The sequence below is a fragment of the Leptosomus discolor genome, chromosome 19, assembly GCF_034619465.1.
Source record: "Leptosomus discolor isolate bLepDis1 chromosome 19, bLepDis1.hap2, whole genome shotgun sequence".
NCBI lineage: Eukaryota > Metazoa > Chordata > Aves > Leptosomiformes > Leptosomidae > Leptosomus > Leptosomus discolor.
The window spans coordinates 9,228,237-9,245,641 of record NC_141409.1 but is presented as its reverse complement, the minus strand read 5'-3'; the positions used below and the strand labels follow the sequence as shown (position 1 = coordinate 9,245,641).

Here is a 17,405-nt window from a genome sequence, read left to right as displayed (position 1 = left end):
ATGTTATTAGTGGCCTTTGGCTCGTGTCATGAAAGTATTGACTGGGATCCCTGTTCAACAAATCCTTAGATATTATGTCTGTTCACATTTATTTTATCATATTCTTTTGTCAAGAAATATTAAGCACATTCATGACTGTTTGCAGCACCAGAGGCTTAGAAAGAATGTAGGCCGTGGAAACCTGAATAAATGACGATTAATAAAGGAGAATTTTTGTGGTAGTGAAGTGTGGAAGTCCTAGCTATCAGTTCCCTGATTGTTGCTCTTTATTTTCCTAACCGTCATTAAATGCAAATTGAGATAATTGGGATTTTTCTTCACAGAGGTTTTCAGAAGTCACCCTTTGAAGGGTGTGAATCCTGGTTTAAATTTAGTGGAAGTTCTGAAGTTCAGAGTACGATATCCCGTTTGGGAGTGAGAAGGAAAGGCACCTGATTAGTCATGTCACTTGAAAAACTGCATGTTGTAGCTGTGCAAAGTAGCCAGTCTTTCTTCTACAGTTGATTAATGTAAATCTAAAAAATTGCTTAACTTTTGTTATTATTAAATGTAGTGTTTGACAAATGAGAGATGAAGCAATAATAGATCATTTCACAGTGAGGCTTTTTTGTCATGGGGAAAATGGTGCTGCTTATGCTTTAGTTGAGCATTTTGTGCACATCATGGAAATCAGAAGATCCTTCTTTGCCCTGAGCATTTGGGATGTGTACGCTTGCTTAGACCAATCATAAACTTTGCAGGACTGTCTCCAGGCTTAGGACTAATGCCAGTTCTTCTGTATATTTATATGGGGACAATGTTAATTTCTGGTTCTTTAGTGAAATGATGAGGCATCTGCCTGCTTGATTGTTAAAAAAAATACTTCTAGTATTGCAGACAACGGTAAAGTCAGAATTTTGTGGTTTCTGAGGGTATGCATTGCTCAGAAGCTGCCCTGCGTTCTGGAAGTGCTTGTGAACAGGACTTGCCACAGTTTGACTCTTTCCAGGTTGTCTTGCAAAGACTCTTGACTTGTCCTTTCTCTCCTAAGAAGCACTGAGCTTAATGACTTACAGACCACTTTGAGTTGTTTGGATAATGAGAGTGATTATATTTAATTGAATTGGGGAGGTATTTGAAACTTGCTCATATATTAAAATCCTGCATGATTGCTGTCCCTGCAGGAGAACTGTACATCTCGGATGTCTGTGTCTGCAGATCTGACTTTAAAAAAATGCCATTCTGTTGTCTTTCAGTGAACTGGAGCGTCTGAGCAACCTAGTTGGTAAACCATCTGAGAACCACCCCCTGCACAACAGTGGACTGTTGAGTCTAGATCCTGTTCAGGACAAAACGCCTCTTTACAGCCAACTTCTTCAAGCCTACAAATGGTCAAATAAGGTAACAGAATACATCAGTGTAGTTCACTTGTGTGTTCCTACAGAATGTTTGATTTGTGATACAGTAGACTTCTGAGTGTTTGAGACTGTCGAAATTGCTGAGTTTTTTACAAAGTTGAGGAGCGTAATATGTGCCTAAATGTGCTTTCAAGGGTAAAGATGGTGTTTTAATCGAGAGGAGACTTTTCTGTGATACTGAGGTGTGTCCTTGTTTTTCAAAAGGGCGTTAACTCCCAAGCAGAACAATACTTTCCGCCGTAGCTACTTAGCATCTTATGTAGATATAAAATAAAAGTATATTGTGTCCTTGTGTCTGGCGGTAAACACTGTAGCAGAGGGCAGTGGGATGTTGGAGCAAAGAATCAAGAGCTTATGTCACCTCCAAACCTATTTGTAGGAAAGAAACATAGAAGGAAATTGTCATCATTGAAATGTTGATGCCTTTCTGTACCATTTTCTGCTGCTAAAAAATAATTGCACCTGGTCTCAGAAGCAGCTTTGTATTCAACAGCTTTGGCATACCTAGTGTTTGCGGGTTGTACATATTGCGTTGGATTTTAAGTAGTGGGGAAAAAAAAAGGGCAGATAATCAGGTTTTAAAAAATGCGTTGGTTTTGTTGAAAGAAACGTCTTTCTCGAGCATAATTCGGTTTCATAAACCTGTGCGCTGAATATGTCTAGAGACAGGAATTGGATAGGTACGTTTCCTTCTCTGCCCTGAACGTAGTCTACCTGTGGGTCAACAATACTCCTTTCCTCACATCGGATTTTGTTAAATAAGTGAACATTGCATTATTGCAAGTATTACTGATCTCTGTTTGAGCACCATTATTTCAGGTTGCCTTTTCCCATCTGAATTTTTTGAGCATGCTCGTTACTTTTTATAGAAATACTTAAATGAGTAAGTGTTTGTAAACTGTCTTAGAATTATGTTTGAAATACTAGTGAGCTGTGACACAATGTAAAAGATGGATCCATTTCTGTTATGATAATTATTACTAATGAGAAGTTCCAGAGTTGTAGCTTTTAGCAACCTTACACAAGACAGCACGAGTAAGCAGGAATTATAAATCTGAAAATATTTAGGGCATTAAAAGAAAGAATTCCACTTTGAATTATTTATTATGATACATGAGCAAGGCTTTCAGACTACGTGAATGCTTCGTAGGCAAATTCTTGTTATACATTGAGCCAATCAATCTAATATTAATCACATTTAAAATGGAGTACTACAAGAATGTTTGTATGAATACCACAATAATGTTTGTACAGACACTTTTCAGAATACAGATGTGTTAACGTCTTCTAAAAATCAGTAGAATTCAGCTTTGATAGAAATTTGGTATGGTTGGAAAATGGGGCACAGGAAGGACTTTTAAGTAGAGATTTATTAATTGAGAAAGTGTTTCATCTTTGCTTGTGTTTCTTGCTCTTAGCAGCAGATTATTGGCACTGAAGAAAAAATAATTCGTTTGCTACTTTCAGAAAAAAATAAAACCATTAATATTTGTACATGAAAACTTCTGAACTTGTAGTGCAGTTAAGTCTTCAGTGATTTAATTACTTCTTTAGGTCATTACCAGAGTGAACTCAGTTGATAATGAGGGAGCTTTGACAGAGTTGTTCTAATGGAGTTTTTTATTAACTTAGAGTGTTATGGAGCTTTGAGGAGTAGTTTTTTGTAATACTGGATTCTGATTTCAGAAGGCAAAAAGTTTTAATATCCTTTGCAGTCATATACACAGTTAAATGTTCCCGGAGAAAACCAGTGTTTTTCTTCTTTTATCTCTGATGTCTTTGACTTCTGTTTTACAGCTAAAATGAAAGATACTTTTAAAGTTGTATTTAAATGGCTACTTTCTGTCTAATGGTTGTTCTGGGCTTTGCTAGCATCCTTTTCAGGGTTGGCAGTAACCACCAGGCATGGGTGGGTTGCCCCTGTTTCTAACAGCAGATGTGTTGCCTGTGTGAGGGTGCTGGATTTACCATTAGCAGCAAAGACCCTGTTGCTGCTCGTCTACGTTGCTGCTTAATTCTTCATTGCTAAATACACTTCTTGAGTAAGTGTTATTTCATTACATCTTCTGGCTGCCTTCTGTTCTTATTATGTGTCCAGTGTTTTCTGTTGCTTCGAAGGGAAGATTTAGATGTGGTGATGTGTCAATACCCTTTATGTCTGTCTGCATTTAATTTTTAATTTGTGACCCTTTTGTGCCTTGCTTGCTTGTATTTTTGATGAGCTGAGATAAGGGCATTTTCCTCTCTGATTGTTCATGCATTTCTGATGGCTTGAATAGCCACATGGCTGCCAGGGGAGGATAGATGGAGTAGACTTTCGGGGCTGTGGTGCAATTACAAAAGGACATTCGTGAAATGTAGGGAAAATGAATACAGGGACTTTGTGTTGCGTGTTTCAGTGCATTCTGTTTATTTTTAAAACTTGGGGAGGCTGGTAGTGGTAGCTTGTAGGACAGTAATAAGTAAGGTCAGCGATAACAACTGGGCTATCTTATGAGAAGCAAATTATTGTTCAGTATATCAAAGCACTATACAAAGTACTGTATATTAAAAAAGTGCTGCATTACTTTTTATCTAAAATTGAAAGAACAACTAGAGGTCTGAAGTGGTAATTCTTAAAAAAACCCTCAAACCACCAGAAACACAAAGCAAAAAAAAAAAAAAATCTCAGTATTTCAAAACTTATCCTATATAATAGTCTGTTTGTTTTAAAAGCTGAGATTTTTAGCTGGTCCACTTGTATCAGTATTTTTGCTTTGGAAATTATAGTCTCAGCCAGTTTTTGGAGAATATAATGACAGTAACCTTCCAAATAGCACAAACCACATGAAGCTCTTTAAAGCATGGTGCTACCAAATTGGTTCTCTTTTTTTCAGTGTACCTAAAACTACAGCAGTTCTGAAAATCTGAAGGTGGATGTATCTACCTATATGACTCTAATTTTTCCAGCAAAATTGGTTGCACAAGTAATAGCTTGTTTAGTTTTGTTTTCTTAAACTTCAGCTGAGGCTGTATTAATCATCGTTCCACGTGTTTCATAAAATACTGGATGTTAGAACAGTAATTTCTTTATATTTGCAGCTTTGTTTTGATGCTGGGTCAAGCTGATGCCTGACTTTGGTCTGGTCTTTGATGCATGGACGAGCTTTTTGGGTTAAGTAGCAGTGCTGGGTGGGAAGCATAGTGAAGGTCATATTTGCAGACATAAATAGAAAATTCTGTGTTTAAGATGTGAATGTTAACATAGGAGATTAGACTTACTTGATGCTTTTCAACTTGTTTTATTTACCACAATTAATACTTGTAGCCGTGGCTGCTTATCCGTTGTGAGGAGACCCACTTTTAGATGCAAATTTACTGACTTTTTGGCTTAGTGCAGTAGAGATGGGTTGCATTTAATTGTGACTTCACAAGTATTTGCCCAGAACCTTATTTTACTGCTCCTGTAAGTACAGCACCAGTTCCTCTGTTTCTGAGTATCTCAAGTTTGGCTGCCCCAGGGATACAGAAAAGTATAGTGGGAAAAATGAAAACTTTCCTTACAGAAGTGTGTTATCTTGGCAGTGCTTGTTATTTATTAGCACCTGCTATCCTGATATTTACTTACTGTAGTTTACCCAATAGTTTTGCAGATGGTAAAGTTGTCTGTATAATGGAAACAGCTGTTTGGGAACACAACAGCTTGTCAAATGCATTAATTACATACACATGCAGCTGTAAAGGAATGTTTACTTTTCCAGGTGTTTAACAGATCTCACAAGCAATGTCTGAAAAACTCAGGAAGTTTAAGTTGATCTTACTGCGAGCGAGAACTAAATGGTTTTTCTTCTTTGCTTTAGCTTCTTTTATGCATCAGTAGAAATCATACAAGTAAATTACTGTGCTGACTGTGGGGTGCATGGAGTCATGCAGTAGCCATGGAACAATATTTAGGTCCAGTTGATAAATCTTTTTTTCCCTGCTCTTCAATTTTATTTAATAAAATAGGTTTTCTTCATTACAATTGAAGCGCTGTTTCCCAGAAGGATCCATATGTGCCCTGTAATGTAATACTGAAGATACAATATTAGATAAGATAAAAATGAGCTATCATTCTGTATGGGTAATGCAGATAAAGTATTGTTGGGAAGTTTGTAGAAATCAGTAGGGTTTTTTTATATGTGGACTGTCTCTGTTTAGTAATTGTAGTTGAATTCCTGTTTTAGTAGTTATGTATGTCTTAGCTGGTGAATTTTTTTGTAATATGATTGTTGTGTCCAAGCAGCTGAAATCTAAGATGACGTATGTAGCAGTTGGAAAGGTTTCTGTTTTGTATGTGTGTGGCCTCGTGCTGCTTGGAACAGTCAGGACTGGGTCTGCAGGGTGCTGCTGCCTTGTGTCTCCTTACCAGTGGTTGCTTTTTGCATTGTTTGGAATTCAGGGGGAACTACCACAGGGGAGAGTGCATCAGCTGTAAGTTTAGAGGAAAGGAGTTTTTAAAAGTCACTTGCTAAACTGAAATACTGGTTAGGTTTTGATTTTTAAAAAAAGCGATGTGACCTGATAGTGGTGACAGAGCACTGGAAGAACTTGCTTCTGTTGCTCTTCAGGACACTTCTGTAACAAGTGCCCTTCCATTGGCCTTCCTCATTCCTGGGTGCTGCTTCTTGTCTGCAGTAGATGAGGCCATGCTCTTGTGAATAAGAGCCTCATTTACTAAGCAACTGCATGTTTCTTGATACTTGTTCTCAGTACTGGGTGACAGAGTGATTTTGTGGGGGAAGAAATACTTGTTGATGATGTGATTAAACTGATATTATATACTTATCCATATATAAAATGTTTAATAAAGCTTGTGATGATGATGTCGCCTAATCAGCTGCAGTAATGCTGGTAGTCAGATTAGATGCAGGTTTTTGGAATCCAGGAGTTGGAACTCATTCTTTCAGTAGTATAAACTTTTGCTTTCCATCTGCTGCTTTAGTGAGGTTATTTATTTCTGTGGTGTGTATTTGTTCTTCCTCTTTGCCCTTGGCAAAGCGTTTGTATGCCCTCGCCCTGTGCATGCCTGAGGCAGTGTATGTTAAGGTGTTTCCATTGACTCCAGTGGAACAGAAAATAGGCAGCGTGTTGTATGTCTGCTGAGCAAGGCAAATGCTTTCAGAGGGCAAGTTTCCTCTCTCCTAGTGGGGTGCTGTCACGTAGTTCATGCCCGACGTTTGAACTTTAATCATTGGTAGAGATTTCTTGCTTATTAAATGGATCAACTACCAAACCAACACTATAGAATTACTCTTTCTATCAGGCTTTGTTCTCCAGTTTCTTGGAGAGCAGCAAAGTAAGCCTTCCCCGAGCTGCTGAGTGATAGCTGTATTAGCAGAGGTTACCTGCCTGAGTGAAAATACGATTTTCTATGTCATCTTGCCTGAGTGAAAATACTATTTTCTATGTATTCATCTTTCCTTTTTTCCTTTTTTTTTTTCCATTGCAGTAAAGAGTTTGTTTTCAGACTTTCAAATAATATTATTAACGGCAGCAGAAGTGTGGGAAGTTTAGAACAATTGTAGTCTGGAAAAGGTGATGTTGCTTTAAATTTTTTCTTTGATTCTAACTTCACTGAAGTGCAGTGTTTTATGGTCATGGTTTTCAGAGTTGCATTTGTCTGTTTGCTTTAGTCCAATTCCACCATTTCTGTAGTTTGAACCTGTGTGTGTAGGTGAGTGGTGGTGGTATTTTATCATCGTGAGTTGGTACTTAAAAAAACCGTAACTGTGTTTGGAAAGGCTGTTATGTACTGCTTCAAGCAGAAAGCAAAAAACTCAACTTTTCTGACACTGTGACTCGCTGCGTGGTTGGGATTTAGATCAAATTGTTTAATTTACTCATCTATGAAAAGAAGATTGTGGCAACTTGCATAAACTTTAGAGTATTGGTGTACTGTAAATATTCCAAATGAACAAAGCTGGACAGGAGTTGTCATAAACTTATTTAAAAGTAATACGCTGGCAAATACAAAATGAAAAAAATTTACTGTTGCTCTGTATGCTGAAATACAGATACTAAAAAAATCTGGATTTAAATTTGTTAGTTCATAAGTTCCTCTTGTTTTTACATAAATCTAAAATGGAACTGTTGAGATTACCATTAATGAGTTAAAATGATTTTCTGTCACATGACAGAAGAGAAAAGGAATATATAGGTTTTGTTTATTAAATTATTTTGATGTCTTCCCTGATAAATTATTTGTATAAATTGTGTTTGTTGTAGGTCTCAAAAAAAAGAAATCAATAGAGCCTGTAGAAAAAGTCCAGACTTGTTACGACTGCCCTTGGTAGCTTAGTATTGATTAGACACAAATATCGAGTTTAATGACAATAAATGACATTAAATGTTAACCATAATAGTAGAGGAACACTGAAGTATTTTTTTTCTGGTTTTGTTCATCTCGATTGTAAAATGAAGTGTTCATTCCAGGGAACATTAATTTTAAATTTTGGATGCGCTCAAACATTTTGGATTTAATGTAGTTTTACAGTAGCATGGACAACGTAACTGAATTACTATGTTGGCAGTTCTGTGGAAGTTCAGGCAGATGGCCAAGATTTTGTCCTTTCCCGACTTTTTTTCCTACAAAAATGCGGTGTTATAATATTGTGACATACTGTTGCATGGGGATCATGCTTATTCTGCTGAGATTTCATCCACCCAAATTGGAAAACATTTTCTTTTCTGATGTACTATAATATCAGTGACAGACGTGTGGCATTGAGCAAACCTGTCATTGTAACTGGATCATCTGCTTGCCCAGTGCTTCTGGAGGTTGCTTTTGAAGATCACCTGTGCTTGCTGGGGTAAGAGTGGGAAGGTTAGCGGAGCAGTTTGAGATACTGGTATTCGCAGTGAGCAGGAGCTCCAAAGAAGTTACTTGAAGAAAAGGTTTGAAGTGACCAAAATCCCTTGGTTTGCTCACAGAAGGAAAAATAAAATAAGATTTGAATTGGAGCAAAGTGACAAGTCCCTGCATGGATATCTTTGTTGCACTCTGAAGAGCACGTTTTAATCAGCTTTCTAAGAGCAGAATCAGGGCTTCATAGAGGGATCTGGAGTGGAAGGGCTTTTGGGGATTACTGGCTGTGGACTCCTTTCCTGTGCAGATAAGTCATGGGAGTTTATGCTCCTGTCACTGGAGACATGAAGGATACAGGAACTGGTGTTTTCTTGTACTCGGGGCACAAAATAGGAGCTGAACCACTCGGAATCTGTTCTTGCTTTTCTTTAGGTTTTTTGTAACCTTGAAGAGGGTGCACGTTTTTTTCTGTGCCTCACTTTTCTTAGGGATAAAACAGGATAATAATGCTTAACCTACTTCTTGGGAGAGTTTCTAGTCTAAATGTGTCTCAAGTGCATTGGGTTCTTTGGACAGAAATACTTTGTAGGTGCCAAGTATTACACAGCTAGTGACTAACGTTGTTTGCCTGGCAGTCTGGAAAAATGCCCTTTATGGGCTTTTAATTTTGTGCGATTTTAGGCAAATGTTGTAGTGAAATGCCCTTGCTGTTCAGAATTACATTAGTGTTCTATTTTTTTTCTTGTGTTTTTTTTTATTTTAATATGACTAGGAAACAGGTGACCTCTTTGCTTCCAACTGCCATAGTTATTAATTATTGCTCAGTTGTCTGCCTGGAGAATATTGATTTTATTTTTGCAGGGTTGATTTTAGTGACCAGCAGTGGCAGGGGTGGCAAATTCAGGTAGTGTTCAAGTTATCCTTGATATTACAGTGATGGTGGAGAAGCACTGGAAAAGCTACGATGAGGAAAAAATAATGCTTGTACCAATATGTAAAGTGGGAGCAGGAGTTGCAATAGTCTAAGTGTACTTCACTGGAGAAGGAAAAAGGTGGGACATGAAATTTTTCTGAGGGTCTCTGAGCTATGCAATTATAGGTGGTTTTAAAAAAGTGAATAGTGAAAATAAGGAGGCTTATGATAATAGCAACAGTAAAAGTAGAGGCAGAATTATCATGGATTTTATTCTCTCTAGAGTTCCTGCCTAAAACAGCATCTGGAAGCATTGGGGATGGATAAGATTTTGGTTTTTTTTTTTTTTGGAGGTTGTATCTTCCCTCCTCAGCTGGGAGTCCCTGGAATCTTCAGCTCCTGGACTCTTGTGTTTCTTTGCCTTTGGTTCCTATGCTGGTTTTGAACAAAAGCCCAACCCTGGGCTATCTTCTTTGCTATTTTATTGTTACCTTGTGTAACTATAAAAGGTTTTTTGACACGTAATAATTGGAACAAAAGGAAATGAAAATTACGAATTCCTTTTTTCTTTGCACTACTGGAAGGATGCTATGGCAGGTGAGAATTTGCCATGTGGCCCGCATGGTGCCAGTGCGCAGGTTAGTTGAATTTCTTTGACATTTTAGTAGACTGAGGTTACTTTGTTACTTCAGGAGGAGAAGAGTAATGATGAGTAACTTGTTGAAAAGTAATTAGCCTTTGATTCTGGCTTATTTGTTGGCTAATTTGAATGTTTTGTATCTGTGATCTCCCCAGAGTTACAATAGTAATAATTCACACTAGGGTGATGTTGTGACATAAGGTTATGTGTGTCCAAACAGAACCTGCCTTTCGTACTGGGTTTTGTTAGAATACTGTGTTTCAAATCTGAAGCAGCCTGAGAGCATGATACGGTGTTGTTCTATTGTTGTGCCTGATGTTTGTTGTTATTCAACAGTATTTTTCAAGGCTCTGGTCAAAATAATGCTGTGAGCAGTACCAGCCTCACTTTTACTAATTATGGGAAGTGATATATCAATACCCACTACTATAAATCACAGCTCCCTTGTCAGCTGGTGGGAATTATTTAATGCTTTGCAACACCTTTATTTGCTAATGAGTGTGGGGGGGGGTTGTCCCTGTTTCTTTGATAAGCGTTAATGTTCTAGCTGTTAGCCTGTTTCAGGGTGGAAGTGATTGATGCTGCCCTATTTTAACCAAAACACTTCTGCCCACTCCCAGGTCTTCCTCCCCTAACTCCTTTTTTTTTTTTTTTTTTTTCTCTGCCAGAGCTTTTCATACAGTTCATGTTGGATGGCTGAATTATCTAATTTGTAAGTTGGTGATCCCTCCCTTTCTAAGCTGTATGATGTGGTCATCAAACCAAATTGGTTAATTGCATTGATTTGTATTAGTAACAGACTTTGAATCGAGCTAAGCCATGCACAGACACAGAAATGCAGCATGTGAATGAATAAGTCATTCATTAGATCGGAAGACAAGGCTTTACTTTTAGAAGCTGAGAAGTACAACAAGGTATAACTGGAAATCCATGTTATCTAGGGATGTAGGACTGCAGAACAAGAGCAGCACTGTAAGAAACCCTCAGGCTCAGCATTCCTTGGAATTTCATGTTCACCTCCTGTCTCAGCTTTTGGTTGTTCAGGCTGACTTGCTACTGGTGATGAAAGCCTGACTTATGTAGTGGATGGTGGCCACCAGGAAAGCCTAGAGGATGTTTTCAGAGACCCAAAAGTTGAGTCTCACTTTCATTGAGGTGAATTAAAGATGTTTGTAAAGAATTTGGGGACCTTCATATGAAGGGCATTCAAGGAATATGAACACTAATATAAAATAACTGATAGAGGTGATAAGCATCCCATTGATACTCTTTATATGGAAAAGGTTTTTTTAAGCTTCTAGAGGAAATAAAATGAAATGGAAAATTTAATGATGCCACCCTGTTGCTCTTTGCTATTGTTGTCAGGTCTTTTTGTGTGACTGTTATTTGTTTTCTTAATGCAGAAGTGCGCTCGTATCTTTAATGCCTTTTGGAGTTACTAAGGTTGCCCCCCTCAGACAGTTCACAGAGTGATTTAATTGTTGAATTGCATATAAGCAATACTAAATTCTTCTTCATTATATCTTAATCAGATAGTGTTGATAACTGGGCTACAAAACATGGAAATTGCCTAAAAGCTAATAAAATTGAAAATAGCCTATGTCAGGAGCTGTATGGAATCAGAAATGCAGTTCAGACCATTGGTTTGGCTGCTGCTTCATGGAAGTGTACGTTTGGCAAAAATGTGGGAGTGTTTTTATATTCAGCAGTAGTTAATGCTGAGCTTCTGATGTTGAAGGCATGTAACCCAGAAGGTCTCTGGTGATTCTCAAAATCTCTTGCCTCTTTGGATCAATGTATACTGATTTTTATTTTCCTGGGAGTAGCAAATAATCCTGCCCTGCAGGACTGTTGTTCTTTTGTGCTTCTGATGCTGTGACAATTGAAGAATACGAATAAGAAATTACAGACCATGACTTCAGTACCGTTACTGTTCAGATCTGTGCCTGGTGTTTGGTTTTAACCTAGATAGAGGTGCATTGAAAAAGATGTGCAGTTGATCTCAGATGACTTTTCAGAGTGAATTTGCTCTTTCAAAAATATTCCTGTTAACAAAATAAAATTTTGCTTGATAATTTGAAGCAAGTGGTCCATTCTCCCGAAAGTTGTAAGATTTCACTGATAACATTAAGCAAGCCATTAAGGAAGTCCACACGTTGCAGTAGATGTGGCCATCTTACGTTCTTCTGAAAATGTTTTTGCAGGTGAACGTCATTTCGGATCTGGCTGAATTATCTGAGGGAGCTTTTAGGAATGCCTGAATTTGGTGTTCTGCTTTCTGCAGGAGCTGTGATGAACAACTCTTCTTCTATAGAAAACCAAGACTTTGCTCCTGTTGTAAAATGCTGCCTTTTGAGAAATGGGCTTGGGTTTTTTTTGTTTGTTTTTTTTTCTTCCTTCCTGCCCACTGTAATGATATTCTTCTGTCTTGGGTCAGCTGGGAGTAGAAGTGAGGAACAACAATAATCTGTGATTCAATTCTTAGTACTATGTTTAAAGTTAGATTGATAGAATCCAGGTTGGATGGGACCTCAAGGACCATCTGGTCCAGCCTTTCTTGGGAAAAGCACCTTGGGAATTGTAGCCTCTGTAACCTTATGGCTGACTGCCAGGCTTGTTCAGCAGTTGCAGAAACATACCTTGGCTCTCCTAGAAGTTTGAGTAGTGCCACAGTCGGGCAGTTTGGAGGTCGATAGGAGAGTAGAGACGAGAATATGAACGTTGCACTCAGAGCTACTTCACTCCAAACTCCATTTGTGTTTGTATATCATCTTGGTATGAGCTAGCATTTAAATCTATTAGAGTCGTAAAACCCTGACGTTCTGGAGATAAAGATGACTTATCAGTACATGTTATCACTTTGCTTGCCAGTACAAGATTAGCCCAAGCATGTATAGCAATTCGTTTTATCTAATTTTAAATGCCTGAATGTAAGGCTTCCACTTGCACCAGAAACAAAAAAAAAAGGAGAAAATCTTTTATCTGTGACATTTGTTCAGTTACAGTATACTTAGAAAAAGATGTCCTATGAATTAATAAAAGAAGATTTAATGAAAGCTGATTGATTCTACCAGGTGGTAGTCTTTCACATTTTTGATCTTTTTCACAGGAAGATCAAAAGTTTATGTATCCTGAGCAGCAGTTCTCTTGTTGTGCTCTTTTGTAAGGTTCTTGGCTTAGTGTGACGCATTCAATCATGCTATGGCTCTCCACTGAGTTTGCTGAGAACTTAAGTACTTAAGTACTCTAAGCTAGTGGGTAATCTGAAAGGTGAACTGGCACGTGACTGCAGTTGCACACTTGCCTGGTGTCTTAGTTAAAAATGCATTTCTTGGAGTGTGCATTTTTTTATATGCTCATGAATTGGCTTGTTCCCAGACACCTCTTCTTCAAAAGCACATATACTGACAAGCTGACAGTAATAACTAATATACTTATTGGGTAGAATTAGTGTATATCATTATTATGAAAAGTAATGACCATGTTGAAATGCTAAGAATACTTTCAAGATTACTTTAGATCTGATTGGAAAGCAGAGTATAATGGCTACAGCTTGTAATAAAATCACAGGGTCTTTGATGTTCAGAGTTGTGCTTTGGAACAAATAGTTCCATGCAAAACCAGCACCAGTCTTGAGTAATTTGGTGGTTGTATCTGGATTCTTTAAGCTTCTGTAACTGTCAGTGGCATAGTAGAAGAGATGCTCTGTGTACTGCATGGGCCATTAGACACAAAGGAATTGTGTCTAGATGTGGCATTTTACAGCATATTCTAAAATAGATGTATTTACTTCTCATTATATGAAACTGCATTTCCTGTGGAAATCAATACTGAAGATACCCTCTAAAAGCCTCCTAGGATCTGCAGGCATGCACAAAAGGGAGCTGCATGCGTGTACGGTTACTCACAAGTGGTGGGTTAAAGTGAATTATTTTAATCGTATTGTGTCAGCAGCAATTGAGTGTATTTTCCTTATTGCAACATCCTGTTACTGCTACAGAAGATGCAGAGAATGTGGACTAGAGCAGAAAGAGTCCTTGGATGTCTTTAAACTGTTTTAAGCTGCCCATGGTTTGAAAATATTCAAGAATCTGTGATATGAGCTGTTTGACATTTTTCCTATTCCAAATGCTCAAAGGAATAAATCTACATGAAGAGTGTTAAAAATGAGAGAGTCTTTGCAACAATGTCTGGAATCTCAGAATGTTACTTTATTTCTCTCTTTTGGCTGACCACCATGATAAAACAGCTGAATCAAATACGTTCTTTTATGTATAAAATATATTTTTTGGGTCTTGACAGCTTGTTTCCAGTTTTAGTCTAATTCAGTTTGAAACAGCTGTTCCTAATCTCTGCAAAACAGTTTTTTGATGGAAATCATGACATTCTCAACTACTGCAGTGTTGCTGGGCTCTGTCTCATTTCAGAAGTTGGCTTTTCTTTATTTTAAAAGAATTCTTCATTCAGAGGAAATGTCACTTCTGTATTCAGTAAGCTGCAGTTCAGAGGATAATAGCTTCCTCCTCCCCCCCAAGGTTATCTCTCAATGATGTTGGATATATGTTTCTCTTCCTACATGACTTTTAAGAAAAAACATCACTGTGTGTTTTACCATTAGTTAGATTTTTATTCTAATGTTCCCTGCCCTACCCATATGCTTTCAGTTGGGTTCTATTTAGAGTATTCTCTGCAGTTGTCTCTGCACTCAGACTTAACAAGTTCTCTGGCTTGCCTTATGGTTCAGTTTTACTCTGGAGTCAAATCTTGTATTTTCAGAATTTTCAATGTAGCATTTTCAGTTTGCTCAGTGCCATCTTTTTTTTTTTTTTTGGGGGGGGGGGTGGTGTTGGCTGTGCTGCTTGGTGCCTCTTCCAAAGCTGTTTGTGGAAATTTCATAGGTCCCAGAGCCTATCAAGTCTGTAAGCTCTCCTGTGCCTGATAAAGCAAAAGCTAACCTTTCATTTCTGATTTTCTGGTTCTGTTGGACACCGTAGCACATAATATAAAGTGAAGTTAATGACTTTCTGCATAGAAGAACTTGTTATCTAGTTGACTGTGTGAATGCAAGTGTACAATGAAACCCTGTGTGAACGTTTTGAAACATTTCTAATGGGGAAGTTGATGATTTTGGGAGTGAGTGTTGTCAAATTTATAATGGGAGTGGAGGGACTCTGGAGTTGTACGTCCTCTTATTTCCTCTGTCCATAGCTTGCTGGATGAGTTTTCACAAGTCACTTTGTGATGTGTGTCATTGTTTTCCTGTCTATAAAGTGAGGATTGTGCTACAGAATGAGTACTCTGAGAAATCTGAGAGACACGCTGCGTACGAGTAGGATCACTAGTGGTTGGTGATCTCATTTCTGAGCCCACTATGGACAAATAGTCCTGAAGCTTCTTTTGGGTTATTCCGTTCAAGCTGTTTATCAGCTGAAATAAAACTAACATCTAACATGACATGAAAGCTTTACTACTTAAAGAGCTGTTAAATATGTTTTCAGTTCCAAATTCAACATTTTGCATGGCAAATACTTTGGAGTGTTTATCGTTTTCTTTGTGTTTTTTTTTTTTCCCACAGTCTAAAGAACCTGACTTGAGATTGCATTAGGATTAAGTGAGATTACTAGCATCTTCTTTCCATCCCTCTTGTGTACCTTGTCTGAATACATCCTAATAACTATTGATATTGCATTCATCCTGCAAGAAGCTAAGACCTTTAGTGTCTGCTGATGCTGCAGTTTTCATGTTGTGTTTTTCTTGCAAGTAAAATCAATCGAGACAAATCTTGGTAACTTTTACAGCAAAATAAAATGACTATGCCAGGCAGCCACTGCAAGTTTTTAAAGTATGGGTATACTCTTAGATCAAATATACAGGTTGTTCCAGCAGAATTGGTTGGCTGATCTGCTAAATTTAAAGGTTAACTGTAATCACATTTCTGGAAGATTGAAGAAGATATAAAATTGCTGCTATGCTTTTCTGGGTTGTATACCTGCTTCTGGTGCTCTTTGCTTTTCCCCTGTACATCTTAATTTACTCAGCTAGGGCATCAGTACATAAAGGGCACAAGTCAATGTGCTTACTTTCTCCTGTCGATGAGGGAGCTAGTTAGTTGTATTACCTCCAAGACAATCCCTTCCCTCTGGAAGACCTGAAGGAGAGAGGAGTCCACTACACTCCACAGAAATGGAAGAAACAAATCTCTTTTTCAGGGCAAGGCTGTGAGGAAACCTGCAGTCTAGCTGTCTTGTGAGATGATCCATTCAGTTGCTAGAGTTGATGCATCCAAAGGATGGTGTTGTCCGTTCAAAGTGCAGCACAGGTGGAGGAGAGTCAGCATAACCCTCTTGGTGGATGGAGACCTTTGATTGTGGGGAATCAAAAGAACAATTCATTAGTAGTGTTTGTGCAGCAGCTTGGTATTACACCAATGACCATAGAGACCAAGCAGCCTTGGAATATTATGTTTTGTAAAGATGGGGTTTCAAAGTCGTATTTCCATGTAATAGGCAACCATAGCTGCATACGGAGGTGAATAAATTTCTTGTTAATTTTTTTGTAAGAACCCGAATGAGGCAACTGCTTTGCCATAGCAGGTTGCAGGAACTAAAAGCAGCAGAGACACAGAACATTCACCTGCTCAGATAAATTAATTTTCTTGGTAACAAAGCAAAAGGAATCCTGAAATGAAAAAGGGGTTGATGGGGGGCGGGGGAAGAAGTTTTAATTTAAGTTGATAAACCAAAACACGTTATTCTTCAAGATTTTTCCCTCATGAACCGTCATATTGCTGTATTAATCTGAAAGGACTTTGTTCATTGTTGAGTTTAGCTCTTTTCCTGTGCTGATAAACTTGCTGTCCTTCTGTATGAGTCTTTATAGAGCAACAGAGGAGAAAAAGTGTTTAAAATGGAATAGACTTTAATGGCATGGTAACTGTTCCTGGGTTGGAGAATACCACATTGCAAATGCTTTTAGCTAGTCTTCAAACAAATTTCAAACTAACTTTATGATTTTGTGTGGCTAGTAACTGCATATTTGATGATGGTCATGCCATAGCAGGGATTTTATTGTGTTAACAGTACATAAAGATAAGTCTCTAAGAGTCACTTTCCCCTCAAAAAAAAAAAAACCCTGTTGTAGGGAATGTTAACTGTTTTTTGTGAAGGTTATTTGTGGTAGAACTCCCGGAGTCTAAATTAACTCAGAGTGCTGTCCATAGTGCATTTTCATATGTGCTAACTTGCAAAATGTAGTAATTCCCAGATGTATAGAAATCAAGGGTCTGTGGCTTTTCTGTGAGCATCCATGACCTGCTTTTAAAATAGACACTGACATACAGCAGTGGCTGAAGCCTCTGCTTGAGTGGTCTGAGGAGATGTTTATTGTGCTTTTATTTAAGGTGTCCTTTTTCAGAGATTCTTGCTCTGATGGCCTTCTAAATTCAGTATGCATTTCGCTTAGTCAGCCATAATGTGAAGTCTGGAAAACTAATGTCTCGTGTTTGCTACACTTACGGTAAATATGGAAAGAATATTTTTTTTTAAATAAATAATGGACCAGGCAAAGTTTTCAGAGGCTTGCATGATCCAATCGGAGTAGCAGCAAATCCTCTGTGATTTTCCCAGTGGC

At 38.0% G+C, this 17,405-nt stretch overlaps 1 protein-coding gene across 2 annotated transcripts in view; it reads left to right on the top strand.

The window, feature by feature from the left end:
• The window catches only part of MED27 (mediator complex subunit 27), a 92,663-nt gene that overhangs the window by 1,711 nt on the left and 73,547 nt on the right, over positions 1-17,405 (top strand). For both annotated transcript variants that reach the window (XM_009961766.2, XM_009961765.2), the window contains exon 2: positions 1,236-1,380. In XM_009961766.2, the coding sequence (XP_009960068.1) occupies positions 1,236-1,380 (145 nt within the window). The remainder of the gene's footprint in view (positions 1-1,235; positions 1,381-17,405) is intronic.